The sequence below is a fragment of the Oncorhynchus keta genome, chromosome 28 (genome assembly GCF_023373465.1).
Source record: "Oncorhynchus keta strain PuntledgeMale-10-30-2019 chromosome 28, Oket_V2, whole genome shotgun sequence".
Classification (NCBI taxonomy): Eukaryota; Metazoa; Chordata; class Actinopteri; order Salmoniformes; family Salmonidae; genus Oncorhynchus; species Oncorhynchus keta.
Window position 1 is genome coordinate 37192189 of NC_068448.1, and position 13818 is coordinate 37206006.

At 40.1% G+C, this 13818-nt stretch overlaps 1 protein-coding gene across 3 annotated transcripts in view; it reads right to left on the reverse strand.

Moving 5' to 3' along the window:
• Positions 1-2858: 2858 nt before the first annotated feature.
• Positions 2859-13818, reverse strand: part of LOC118361243 (probable G-protein coupled receptor 153) — a 54915-nt gene continuing 43955 nt past the window's right edge. For 2 of the 3 annotated variants that reach the window (XM_035741014.2, XM_035741015.2), the window contains exons 5-6: positions 12001-12182; positions 2859-9174 (exon numbers count right to left, since the gene is read on the reverse strand). In XM_035741014.2, the coding sequence (XP_035596907.1) occupies positions 8350-9174; positions 12001-12182 (1007 nt within the window). In that variant the 3' untranslated portion in view covers positions 2859-8349. Of the gene's footprint in view, positions 9175-9513; positions 9534-12000; positions 12183-13818 lie in introns of all 3 variants that reach the window. The other variant, XM_052482933.1, reaches the window with a different exon arrangement.

Genomic DNA, 13818 nt, shown 5'->3' on the forward strand with positions numbered 1-13818 from the left:
CTGTACCAAAGTCCAAAAGCATATCAATAAATTCGTGTATGAAGTTGCACAGGGAGCTGTGCCACCAGGTGCTTGATACAGGTTTAGAACATGCATTCAAATGGTGGCGGACCTCACCAGCTTCTTCGTTCGAAAAAGCATCATTGGGACTGGCCAGGGGATTACGTTTATTTTAATATCTATAACTTGACCATTTTATATTATATTGTTGCTTTTTCTTCTTTATTTCGACTGCAGGTAAAGATGCAAACATGGCTGTCACCTGTTGCTGAAACGATTGGCATCGGGTAACCTTGGCATTTGGTTCCCAGGGGCACCCCATGTTCCCAGTAGTGCCACATCCATGATAAAGCTCAAGCTGCTATGTATTAACATTGTCAATGAAGCTATAGCCTATATCAGTCCCTTTCCAACATTGGCAATGTTACGACATTGGCCTAAGTAACCAGTGAGGAAACAAACCTGGGGGGTTGTCAACCGCCTAGGGCGCATCCCATGACGCGCCATTCATCTCATTGTTCTCCAGTTTTACGCATAACTACCGAAACAGCAGCGCGCAAATTAGGTTCTTGTTGAACAGCACAGCAATTTTCTGCTACTAATTATTTACATGCACGTTATCTGCTTTCTCGTCTCATAGGCCCCATGTTATCTTAAACGCTATGGACGTTTGGGATTCATTGTGGACCAGACGTTGGTTTTGGAAGCTTATGCATATAAGAATAGTCGCTTAATTTCACTTTCATTTAGTCAGTTTGGGTAGGTCTATATATCCTATAGATAGTAGGCTACTCATAAAGATGTATCGATATATAGCCGGCCCAAAGTGACCCCAAAAATAAAAGTTGGTTTCTTTTGGATGGAAAACAGCGTTTCCGCTGCTATAGTTGGTTGGAGGTCTAGCATCAGAATCATAAAATGGCTCTCTTTTCATGTCGACTAAGGTTGGAGAGGATGGCACCTTGCAGCGAGGAGAATCACTGAAACGCCCATCGCTCTTTCAGATGGTATTGCCGGCCTGCTGCGTGCTGGGGACGTTGACGACGCATGGGTTCCAGAAGAAAAGGACGCCTTCCAGCAATGTGAGAGAAAAAGAAGACAAAAAAGACTGGTTCAAGTTGCTTGTGTGCAAACTCTGCCCCACACGCTATTTGTAGACTGCGCGGCTCACATTAATGGCCTATATCTCTATGCCTTTTCTTAGCAGGCCTACACCATGCATCCACGTTTTGTCCGTCATAGCCTACATGTTGTACTAAATGTTCGTTTATATCTAACGTAAAAGTTTGGTTTTAGACGATTGTGACCAGGATAGCCTATTTAGAGCAAGCCGTTTTCAATATAGGCAGACCCACTGCAACCATATGGGCCCAAAAGTCCCGCTGTTGCGCTTTTAGTGAAGTGAATACATGGAGATGTATAGGCTAAAGAACCTACCAAAGCCCTTGAGTTTGTTTTACTTTAGAAAAGCCAAGCCACGTGATGTGCACCCTGAATGCACTGAAACTTTTAAGAATGTCTATGAACTCGTCTCAGCGTTGTTTAAATAAGCTAGTTTGGTTTGCACCATAATAGTGGTGCATCAGAGCCGAAACACAGAGAATGGAAAATAAAAACGTATTTGCATTAGACTGTGCCCAGTCAAGCGCCCATAAGAGGCAGACGTGTAGGCCTGGCCTATATACAGCGATGCAAAGAGCCATGCCCCGTGTCCACCGAGCCTTTCAACACCCTGTGGTGGACTAGAGAGATGTTTTTTCAGGTGGAACGTTTGGTCTATGACCAAGGTGAGGCATATTCGATATTTTCTTGGCCAATTTTTTTATAGGGCTACACTAGAACGAAGAGTGCAAAATAGCCTCAAATCATCTAATTTGAAAGAAACTGGATAAAATCCAATCTATTTTAAAGACATAATCCTTTATTGGAACAATAACAAAGCATAGTCCCCGCCCCTGTTTCGCTAAAAAGCTAAGGGATGGGGTGAAGAAATGTAACCACTCTTCAATTCATAGACAGAGTTATGAATTCAAGGACTGACCATCCATGATATACAATGTCACATTTTAACCATGTTTTGAGGCTATACAGTGTTCGTTTACATTGAAGTTGTTTACAAACATTGGAGTAAAACAAGTTTATTATTGGGTTGTGGTGGGGTACGATAGTTGAACTAAACTCATTTATAGGTTACATTCTTCAAGAATCAATGGGTCGGCTTATGTATCATTAATTTATAACATTATTCTAGCGTTAAGTAATAGGACTAACATGGGTTAAATACTCGACTACCCCCATTCCACCAACGAAAATGTATCATAATTAGGCGTATGTATAATCGTTGCAATTGTGTGTATTAACCATGTGACCAGGTCGCAGCACGACTAGACTTGCACAATACCGTGGAATTTCCCTTCGAGATAGATGGATAAAGACCCATGTCGAGGCTCACAAGCTGCGGGTAAGTTGTGAACAAGGTGTGGGCATTCTTCAAGGAAACGAGTATGAGTGGCTTGACGTAACTGAATCTGCAGAGTCAAGCGTTCAAAACACCTGCTAAAAAAAATTATGATCGTGTAAATTTAGGCTACTTGAGTTTTTAAGGGCTAGGCTTACGATACGTGAATTATGGACCAGACATGACCGCATGCGTGAAATTACAGTGTTCAGGGGCAACTTGAGGATGTTCTTCAGTCTCATACAGAGCTAGTCCTGAAAAGAATCACATGACGTTGGAGTGCTAGAACTGTCTATTGATTAGACTACATTAGTGATACTCAAATTGCGCATGCCGACCACATCTGGACCGCGAGCCCATTAAGAAATGTGAGTGCATAAGAAATATGTCAAAAACAATATATGTCGAAACATCTGCTTTATTTTTTTCTGGTCCGTACAGAATAATATCTCGAATTATCTCAAAGAAGTGTGAACATCAATTCAATAAAACCGTGTTGTGAATCAAACTCTAATATGGTTGATGTGCACCTCACGGAAAAAAACAAAAACAAAAAAACAATTCAAAATACAAACGCAAAACTCACTTTCAACGATTTCAAACTAATAAAGTGTTTTTTTCCCACTGCAACTTTGATTCGAAATAGATCTTTATCCTTTTAACAAAACCATCATCTGAGCAACAAAAACACCAAATATTGTTCATAGGATTGACAGTCATAAAAGCTTTAACAGAGCAGGATATGTTACAAAATTAGATTCTGATAAATAGGTAGGCTACTGTAAACACAGAGAAAAACATAATGCAGAAAAAGTCAATGACGTGGCATATTTCGAAAAGGGAATATAAAGACGGCAATACTTTCAAAGAAAGGTGTTCACATTATGATATTCATTTGAATATTGAACAAGGGGTGAGAGGTGCACAATTAACAGGCTAACCTAAATTAATAACCTGGACTTTGGAGTATGACTTATGCTATAGAAACAAATTAGCTTAATGTGTATGCAAAACATTTGTAAGCAAAGTATTATGATAATAGCACACTTTCTATGAGGCACACACACAGTATACCTTATAAGTGCATTTATCTAGCCTGAGGTCAATTGAACTCGACCAAAACAATGGGAATACCATGGAAACGCGTGGGGGAAAGATGCTGTGGGGGAAAGATCCCTAATCTCCTCATTGTCCAACAACAACATTTGCCTACATTTAGACTATTGTTTATATGTGTATTTCACACTATGTTGGGGTAAACATCGGAGTATAATGCTTGTATGGATGTCAACCCCAATACATTTCCATCATGTCATCATCATAAATCAACTGCTTAAAAACGACTTTGACTAATGTCACCGATTTCTGTATGCTAATTTAGCTATGCTATCAGTTTATAGGAATACCATTTAGCAATTAGTAGTCACTTCTAAACTTGAAAAGGGACAACTAGCCTAACTGTTATGCAACGAAAAGAGTCAAAAATATAAAAATCGGACTTTAGTAATCACATTGTGTGCCTGTTACAATACATTAATCATGACGGATTTGACAAATATCCTTATTGCTTATTACTGATGAATGTGTTTTTATTTATTTATTTCTGCTTGTATTTATATTTTCATGTGTATTTTCTATAATGTATGTAATTAATGGCTCATCTGTAAAAGAGACCTTGGTGTCAGTATGACTTCCTGATAAAATAAAGGTACAAATATATACATAACAAGAACCAGTCAAAAGTTTGGACACATACTTATTCAATAGTTTTTATTTATTTTTTAAAAACTATTTTCTACATTGTAGAATAATAGGGAAGACATCAAAAGTATGAAATAACACATATGGAATCATGTAGTAACCCAAAAAGTGATCAAAACAAATCAAAATATATTTTATATGAGGTTCTTCAAAGTAGTCACCCTTTGCCTTGATGACAGCGTTACACACTCTTGGCATTCTCTCAACCAGCTTCACGAATGCATCACATGGAATGCATTTAAATTAACAGGTGTGCCTTGTTAAAAGTTAATTTGTGGAATTTATTTTTGCCTTTGAGCCAACCAGTTGTGTTGTGACAAGGTAGGGGTGGTATACAGAAGATAGCCATATGTGGTAAAAGACCAAGTCCATATTATGGCAAGAACAGCTCAAACGAGCAGATAAATTACAGTCCATCATTACTTTAAGACAAGGTCAGTAAATTCTTTGAAAGTTCTTTGAAAGTTTCTTCAAGTGCAGTCGCAAAAACCATAAAGTGCTTTAATGAAACTGGCTCTCATGAGGACAGCCACAGGAATGGAAGACCCAGAGTTACCTCTGCTGCAAAGGATACGTTCATTAACTGCACCTCAGGTTGCAGCCCAAACAAATGCTTCACAGAGTTCAAGTAACAGACACATCTCAACATCAACTGTTCAAAGGAGACTGTGATAATCAGGCCTTCATGGTCAAATTGCTGCACAGAAACCACTACTAAAGGACACCAATAATAAGAAGAGACTTGCTTGGGCCAAGAAACACGAGCAATGAACATTAGACCGGTGGAAATTTGTCCTTTGGTCTGATGAGTCCAAATTTGAGATTTTGGTAACCAACCGGTGTCTTTGTGAGACGTAGAGTAGGTGAACGGATGATCTCTGCATGTTTGGCTCCCTCGTGAAGCATGGAGGAGGAGGTGTGATTGTGTGGGGGTGCGTTGCTGGTGAAACTGTCTGTGATTTATTTAGAATTCAAGGCACACTTAACCAGCATGTCTACCACAGCATTCTGCAGGGATACGCCATCCCATCTGGTTTGCACTTAGTGGGACTATCATTTGTTTTTCAATAGGACAATGACCCAAAACACACTGTGTAAGGGCTATTTGACCAAGAAGGAGAGTGATGGAGTGCTGCATCAGATGACCTAGCCTCCACAATCAACCGACCTCAACCCGATTGAGATGGTTTGGGTTGAGTTGGACCACAAAGTGAAGGAAAAGCAGCCAACAAGTACTCAGCATATGTGGGAACTCCTTCAAGACTGTTGGAAAAGCATTCCTCATTAAGTTGGTTGAGAGAATGCCAAGAATGTACAAAGCTGTCAAAAAGGCAAAAGGGTGGCTACTTTGAAGAATCTCAAATATAAAATATATTTTCATTCGTGTAACACTTATTTGGTTACTACATGATTCCATTTGTGTTATTTCATAGTTTTGATGTCATCACTATTATTTGACAATGTAGAAAATAGTACAAATAAAGAAAAGGTGTGTTCAAACTTTTGACAGGTACTGTATATATATCCACTTTGTTGAATGTGCACCAATCGAGCGTGTTTCTATACCCCATGGTCTGCGTTCCATTGACCTCTTAACCGCATTTATGTCATATGCCAAATGTTTAGCTTATATGCCAAATGTTTGGCATATGACACAGAGTACAAGGAGTGGAATGTTAGCAGAAAGAGACTGGTACCCAGGCTAGCATTTAACTCCATACTCTTATAGTGCATTATAATGCATATTATAAGCTGTCATAACTCCAAGTAGTTATAACATCCTTATAATACATCACTATGATGCATTATAATACCAATGTGTGTGTGCCTCATAGAAAGTCGAGGATTTTTTACAACATAATGAGGCTATAAAAGGGTTAATTGGGGCACACTGCGAGTTGAAAGTACTATCACTCCATTTAATGAATTGATCTGCAAACCTACACAAAACTTGTCTAAATACATTCATGTCAAATGTCAAACTTAGGATTTTAGAACTGCCAAATTAACATATTTGGGGAATATTACATTTTAAAGTTGAAAACATTTGCAATAACAAGTTATCAATAGAATTCAAATCTTTCCAGCATGAGGAAGACTCAGTTGCCTTGGTCCATCATGCCTCAATGGTCTTATACACCTGATGGACCCCGATTTCAAGTGTTTCCCAAGAGTTTTGTAAGAATTTAAGCCAAGGATGTCAAAGCAAAAAGGAATATAAATGTGTACCCACACCACCAGTGAACCACATACTCTATAAACACTGGAGTGCATTGGTGGTGGTGAATTTAATGAACACCATTCACGTTCCTTCAGCCATGCTTGGCTTCACTTCTTACTGGCCACCCTTTGGCATGTCAAACATTCTCTGAAAAAGCACCTCGTTCTAGTCGAGGTCACCCAGAGAACCTGTACTTCTATTCATGGTCCTTCGATCCAGATTCACTGATTGGTCACAGTTAAAGCAATAGAAATAGAATCCCTAGAACGGGGAAGACCCTCAGACCATTGCAGTTTGACTGTACCCTCATTGGTACACTTAGTATGACTGACATGGAATTCTATTTCTATGGTGCAAGTATGTGCCAGTAGCAGATTAAAGCTCCATCCTGGACTAAATGTGGCCCTCATCCTTTTTAATAGACACTATTTTAGACTATTTAGATGCAGCTCAGCAAAAGGAGGTGCAATCCTAATTTGAGATCTGCATGCATAATTTTACCTCCCAGAAATATCACATTGACATCAATGACTGATTTATGTGAATGTCTGAGTTACATCTTTCAAATTGGGATATGGCAGATGTTTTGGACATGAGCCATTGGGTGCATCTCAATAGTGTAGTGACTCCCTCTCCTCGTCTCCTTTCTTCATCCTCACTGAGCTGAAAGAATGGGAAAGGTGTAAACTGATTGCAAGATTTACCTTATCATTTGATATCTGTGCCGATCGAGAGGAGACAAGGAGGCTTGGAGACCAATTCAGACTATTGAGATGCACCCCTGGTCTGGAGGATTTTCCTCTGCACATCCTGGTGCTTCCTAAAAGGGCCACTGGGGCCAATCTAGGGATATACAGATTGACCAACACTCTGCTGCCAAGTGTCAAGCACCATTTGATGAGGTTAAGCTACTGTTGACGGCTGATGTATGTCGTATTATGTATGTCTGCATGAATATCTGTGCGTGTGCTGACCACTGTTACACATTTGTAATCATAAATATCGAATGACAGTATTTATAAGAGGAAACAAGAACACATCCCGGTCAAATCCTCAATGAAAGAACGAGGAGCACACCAAACCATACATCCAATGTACCTGTAACGTTCATTATGTACACGTCACATCCACTCCACGCCGAGTTAACTTTTTCAAAGTGTCTAAGGGACGTCATGGTAGAAATTCTTCTTACACAACCATGTAGAAAATGACACTGAAGTGAGGCAATTTGCAATAATGTCTTTGTATAGGATATTTAACGATAGGCCACAACACAACATCAGAGGGCTTCCTTCACGAAGAAATAAAGTTTTGTATATTTCCTAAAAACATTCCCTCTCTTCCTTGTTTATTTCGATCAAAAATCTAGCAAATGATCATCCATCAAATAGACACGTCATAACCACAACAAATAAGAACATGGCCTGTTTTGGCATTGCCCTCTCATCTCATAACACCTTACACAATATCTGAGATTTTGAAGTGCAAAAAAATATCAAAATACCAATCCCCCCCCCCAATCCTCGTACAATAAATGACACAAAATAAAAGAGTGGAATATGCACAAGATTAAAAGGAGATGTTAGTATGGGTTTACTAAAAGCAATGTGTTCGAGTCACTATGTGGTGGAGCTCACTGCCTCCCAGGAATTGCACAGCCTCTTTCAAAGTTGCTACGTTGTCTAGCCTACCAGGTACTAAAGCAAAGGTAGGCAGGTCATGAAATGTGTACAAAGCTTTAAGGCCAATAAAACAGAGTATAAGTCCTGGCTTTGGGAGTTTAGTTTGGCTGAAAAAAATCAACCATTATTTAGGATATACCAGTATGAAATCTTTACACCACCCCAATGCCATGGTTCTGTAATAATAATACTAATAATATTTATAATAAAAACTTTCTCTACTCTATCTAGGTGGCAGATCCTATGGAATCTGAGTGAAATGTGATATATCCCGAGGCTGATGCAGAAGGTGAGCTTATAAAACTATTTGTGCTCCCTTTACTGTCTCCCGTAGTCAGGTGCTTGTGTCCCCCCCAGTCGGGCCCAGCTCTGTGGGCTCCTGTCCTGCTGGGCCTGTGAGACGAGTGCTCCCCAGTCCGCAGGCTTTGCCCCGCGGGGACTAGTTCGCCATGGCGCTTCCCATCCCGCCGGTGCTCACGGAGGGAACCTGAACGGCATGCCCCGGAGCTTTCCCCACCGCACGCCCTGTCTGCCCTGTGTGAGCCATCTGGTGACCCTCCCCGACTACAGCTCCTGCCATGCTGCGAGAGGCGCCGCAGGGCATGGGGCTCACGCTCAAAATCGGTGAGTGGGAAATGCGGATACAAGATGATGTGCTGCTCGTAGACGTCTGGGATGAGGGAAATGGTGGAGGTGCGGCGTGGGCTCTTCATGGGACTGGGAAGCGGGGTCTCATCGATAAAGTTGATGACCTCGTCGCGGCTAAAGCAGCGCAAATCTGCCTCCTCGTAGCGCTCGCCACCGCTCACCCGCGGCAGCTGCTTGAGCATGTGCCCGCTATCCTCTGAGCGCCGGCGCTTGCGGTGCGGGTGGCTCTCCTCGTGGTAGGAGACCGGGCTGCTCCTGCGCCTCTCGTGGCGTGGCAAGCTGGAGTTGTAATGGACCATCCCCATCACGTCCTCTGTGGAGCCCCAGTGGTGTAGGTAGGAGGGGATCTGGCCGCTGGTCCACATGTCGGTTTCGTCGTGGGAGAATCTTCTTGTAGGGGGTACCTGGCGCAACACAACACACAGACCAATAACATCAGCTTGTATGGAGAAGGTTAGGCCTGGATAATATGCATACGAAAATGGCTATACATTCATACATTTCGATGAAAAAACAACAGCAATACATTTTGTTTCTCTTCCTGCTAAAACTACAAAGGCAAAGTTCTTTATATGATTTGGTGTTAAACATTAGGCTGTTTTCTAATCAACAGTTGTCTTCTCTAACATGAGTCATTAATGCAACACATATTTGTTTTTGAAACTATTATGACAGTAATACAGCACTACTATAACAACTAACTTGTCGGGCTAAACGGCATTCTAATCCAAATTGATACTCACATTCCACATTGTTCTGAGAACTAAGTAGGAGAGACATAACGTCAGCTTTTAGTATGGGTTTGTCAATGAGAAGATACACAGCACAAAACTAATATCAGAGTGCCACTATGTGGTGTCTTTTGGTAAATGCAGAAATGAAACAGCAGACGATACAGTAGTGTTGAGTGAGAAGTTTGACCAACAGGGGGAAGCAAAGCACGAGTAGTAGTTGAAAATGAGGAATGACAGGGGAAGGATGGAGAATGTCATCCCAACGAGATGCAACATGGCAAATGAAAAGGTCTGATTCTGTAAATATAAAGCCATTTGAGAATTGCACCAACAATTCTTAAATGGAGCCACATGTTAATGTTATTTTAACAAAATGATTTATTGAAATGTATTGACAAATTGTAGCACCCCAAATAGTAGGCAACAATATGTAGTTAATATATCTGTTTCAATGCCATGACATGTATTTAGTTGTAATACAAACACATTTGTTTTATTGATAATTATTTATTGATAATTACTTTCCATTATACAGTATTCACTGCTAAAACAGACTGTATCTTAACCAATTACATACTGAGTGCACAAAACATTAGGAACACCTTCTCTTTCCATGACAGACTGTGAAAGTAAAATCCAGGTAAAACCTATGATCCCTTATTGATGTCACTTGTTAAATCCACGTCAACCAGTGTAGATGAAGGGGAGGATACAGGTTAAAGAAGGATTTTTAATCCTTGAGACAATTGAGACATGGGTTGTGTATGTGTGCCATTCAGAGGGTGAATGAGCAAGACAAAATATTGAAATGCCTTTGAACGGGATATGGGAGTAGGTGCCAGGTGCACCGGTTTGAGTGTATCAAGAACTGCAACGCTGCTGGGTTTTTCATGCCCAACAGTTACCCGCGTGAATCAAGAATGGTCCACCACCCAAAGGACATCCAGACAACTTGACACAACCGTGGGAAGCATTGGAGTCAACATGGGCCAACATCCCTGTGGAACGCCTACGACACCTTGTAGAGCCAATCCCCCGATGAACTGAGGCTGTTCTGAGGGCAAAAGGGGGTGTAATTCCTAATGATTTGTACACTCAGTGTATAAGATGTACTATTTAGATGAAACAGAATCAATGGTTTAATGAGTCAATGTGGTGAAATGATAGCTACTGTATACATCTCTGTTTCAATAACTATCCCAAAATAGAATAGACTCGATCCTACTAGAAAATAGAATGAGCGTGACTATCAACAAGAGACTGAATCAGGAGATCAAATTTCAGTCTATATCATATCATAGGCCCATAGATTTCATGGCTAGGCCTACTAATTTGAAGTCCAAGTTGACAGATAAGAAACGTCGGCCATCTGGCAGCTTGTTATAATGCAGCCAGCTATCATAAACCATTTATAAAATAACATGAATATTTGATGTCTAAATCTAAGGGCTACACCTCCTGTGTGCTACTTTCTTGTTAGCATTACACTGTGCTGTGCTACATGTGGTTTTGCTAGCAACTATTTGCTACATGGAGTAGTCGAGAGCCCAATTGGGTGATTGTTTTGCAAAAAGAATGGAACAAAGATGACACAGTGGTAGATGTCTTGCGGGGGTGACCGTAAGTCTGGGTTGTGTTAGGTAAAAGGGCCATGGCCATTCTTAGTTTTGGTCTCCAAATTCAGCCTTCAAAAGCCTTCATTTCCTCTCCAATCCTGTAATTATGCTGCTCTTTTAGTTCATTTTTATCTGGGCCACACGACTGCACGCACACACACTCACGCACACATTGTGCGCAAACTCGCACACAAGCACTCGCACACACACAGTTGTGGTTTGGTTGTTTGTAAGCTCTTGAAGACTGCATGTTGGGAGAGCAGCATTGGGGTTCCTAATAATATGTCAAAGAGGAGCATTTCACAGCTCTACAACTGACTTGCTTTGAGCCCGGAGTCAATAGGACTCAATTGGAGTCAATGGTACTCAATAGGAGTCAATGGTACTCAATTGGAGTTAACGGTACTCAACAGGACTCAATAGGAGTCAAAAGGACTAAATAGCATTAGCACGAGCAAGCATTTGCATTGTTTTAGCAGAGTGGTTCAGTCAAGGATATTGGAAGTCAGCATCAGCCCTACCACCTCATACTATTCTGGTACTTCTATGTTTAACTTGTGATACTACGATGAATACGTTGGAGGCCTGTGAAAGACCCACCTATAAACATTAGAGAAACGTATCTGCAATGAAGGTGAAAACAACTGATGGTCATATTTGCCAAACATTAGTCAGCCAGATATATGCTTTTTGACCTTTCAATGCCATGTCTAGATAGGAAATATCAGTTAGCAAAATGTAAAATGATTCCAGCAAGATCAAACAATAAGATAGATATTATAGTAGGCCGAAGGGCCTCTTTCACCATGCACATTGTTATCTGTATTTGAAGTGAAAAATCAATCAATTGATAAAATAATAAAAATCAATGGAAATATACCTGCAAATACTGCATTTTATCTTCCTGTAGTTGCAATGGATACCCTTGTGGGACCCCCATTTCTAAGGTTGAGAATTCGTACTTGGCAATACGGTCTACCGTCATGATATCAGCCGCGGAGCTATAGTCATATGGTCTGTCATATATTAAGTCCGCATGAATTCCTCCATCTTGGCTGTTTTCTGCAAAACGCAGAAAAGCATACGCGGCGTCAGGATTAAAGACCAACGTACTCAAAATACACAGACAGACAGACAGACAAGACGAATAGATAATAGAGACAATTCATCTTTCTCTTTTTTTTGGGGGGGTGTCCGCTGGGGTTCCTAATCAAACAGGAGCCACTGTAGCCCTCGAGGCCTCGAGACATTCTTGCACTCTGAGTCTTAAAGATTTTTTAAAAAGTTAATATTTTTAAATAAAATAAATATTCTAGTATGAACCATTATGTGTTATATATCTTTTTATTCAGAATACTTCAGACTATCACGATATATTATAAGTGCATTATTGCCACAAAATTGCACAATTCTTCTAATTAACTAGTGCCTTTTTATTGTTGTCTTTGTGGCAATCACAGATCTTTGCTTTTGTGAAAATAATTTCCGATATTGTTGTGAACTTAGTCTGAAGTGTTTCGAATAACAGGGAACATAACACTAAGTGGGTCATTATGTTGTAGATTGTGACTAAATGATTGTGACTAAATGATCTCTGCAACAAGATGCCCTATGGCTCAGAGGGTTGAACAGTGCATTTGAAAAGAATCACTGACTGAAAATCATGACTGTGGGCGTTTACCGAATAGAAAAATACAAAACAACTCCTTCCAAATTCAGAGACCCTGTCCAGAAATAATTATATTAATCTGTCAAAAACTGGGGCTTATCATGAGAACCATAATACTACAAATCAAAGGAATACTTTCAAGTAATCATTTTACATACTGTATAACTTGTCAGGCAAATTTAGGATCAAAAGACGAATTGCATTCGATTCAATGAGAGGTCAATTGGAGATCGGTGTAAAATGCTGATCTTAGGACAAATGTTGGCCGGTAGGATGGAGGATGAGATTGGCTATTTGCACAGGCAGCATAGCATGCAAGTCAGTAGCTTTGGAAACAAGAAACAACCCTTATACATACAACTGTATTGTGATATACAAGGCAAGCCCTCTGAAAAATAAATAAACGCTAGCAACATTAAAACCACACAGACAATACATTGTCCTACATTTGAGTTTTTTGCCTTATGCTAAACAATCAACATGGATGGACGTATAGAAAGGGAGGTTATTAAAAAGGTGTGGGAGTTAGAAAGAGGGGAGAGGGGAGATATTAAGTTGAGTTTAAACAATTTCATTGCAAGAAAAGGCAAGTTATTTCACAGGGTTCATTTCAATTAGCAGGTTTTTGACATTGAGGATTTCTTAAGTTTCTTATTCTTATTTTGATCTCATATCAATATAGAATAGTTCATATCTACCCAATCCTCAATTAACAAACTATAGGGGCGATTACGTTTATCATGTGACCTAACTTTACAGTTAATTAGGGACCACAACTTGGGTAAGTGTCTGTGTATTCCTGAATTGTAAATATATGTATTCTTTGGATCACTAAGCCATTTTGGTTTGTCAAAATGGCTACCTCATTTGCATAATTTGAGGGAATATTGTGAACGAGATTCCTTGTGATGTCTAATAGGCCTACAGCCAACATGGACAGGAACAATTTAGTGCATTTCCAAAAGAGTATTGAGTCATCCCGGCAGTATCTGTTTACACTCATACGCTGACATTAGTCCAAAAAAACTT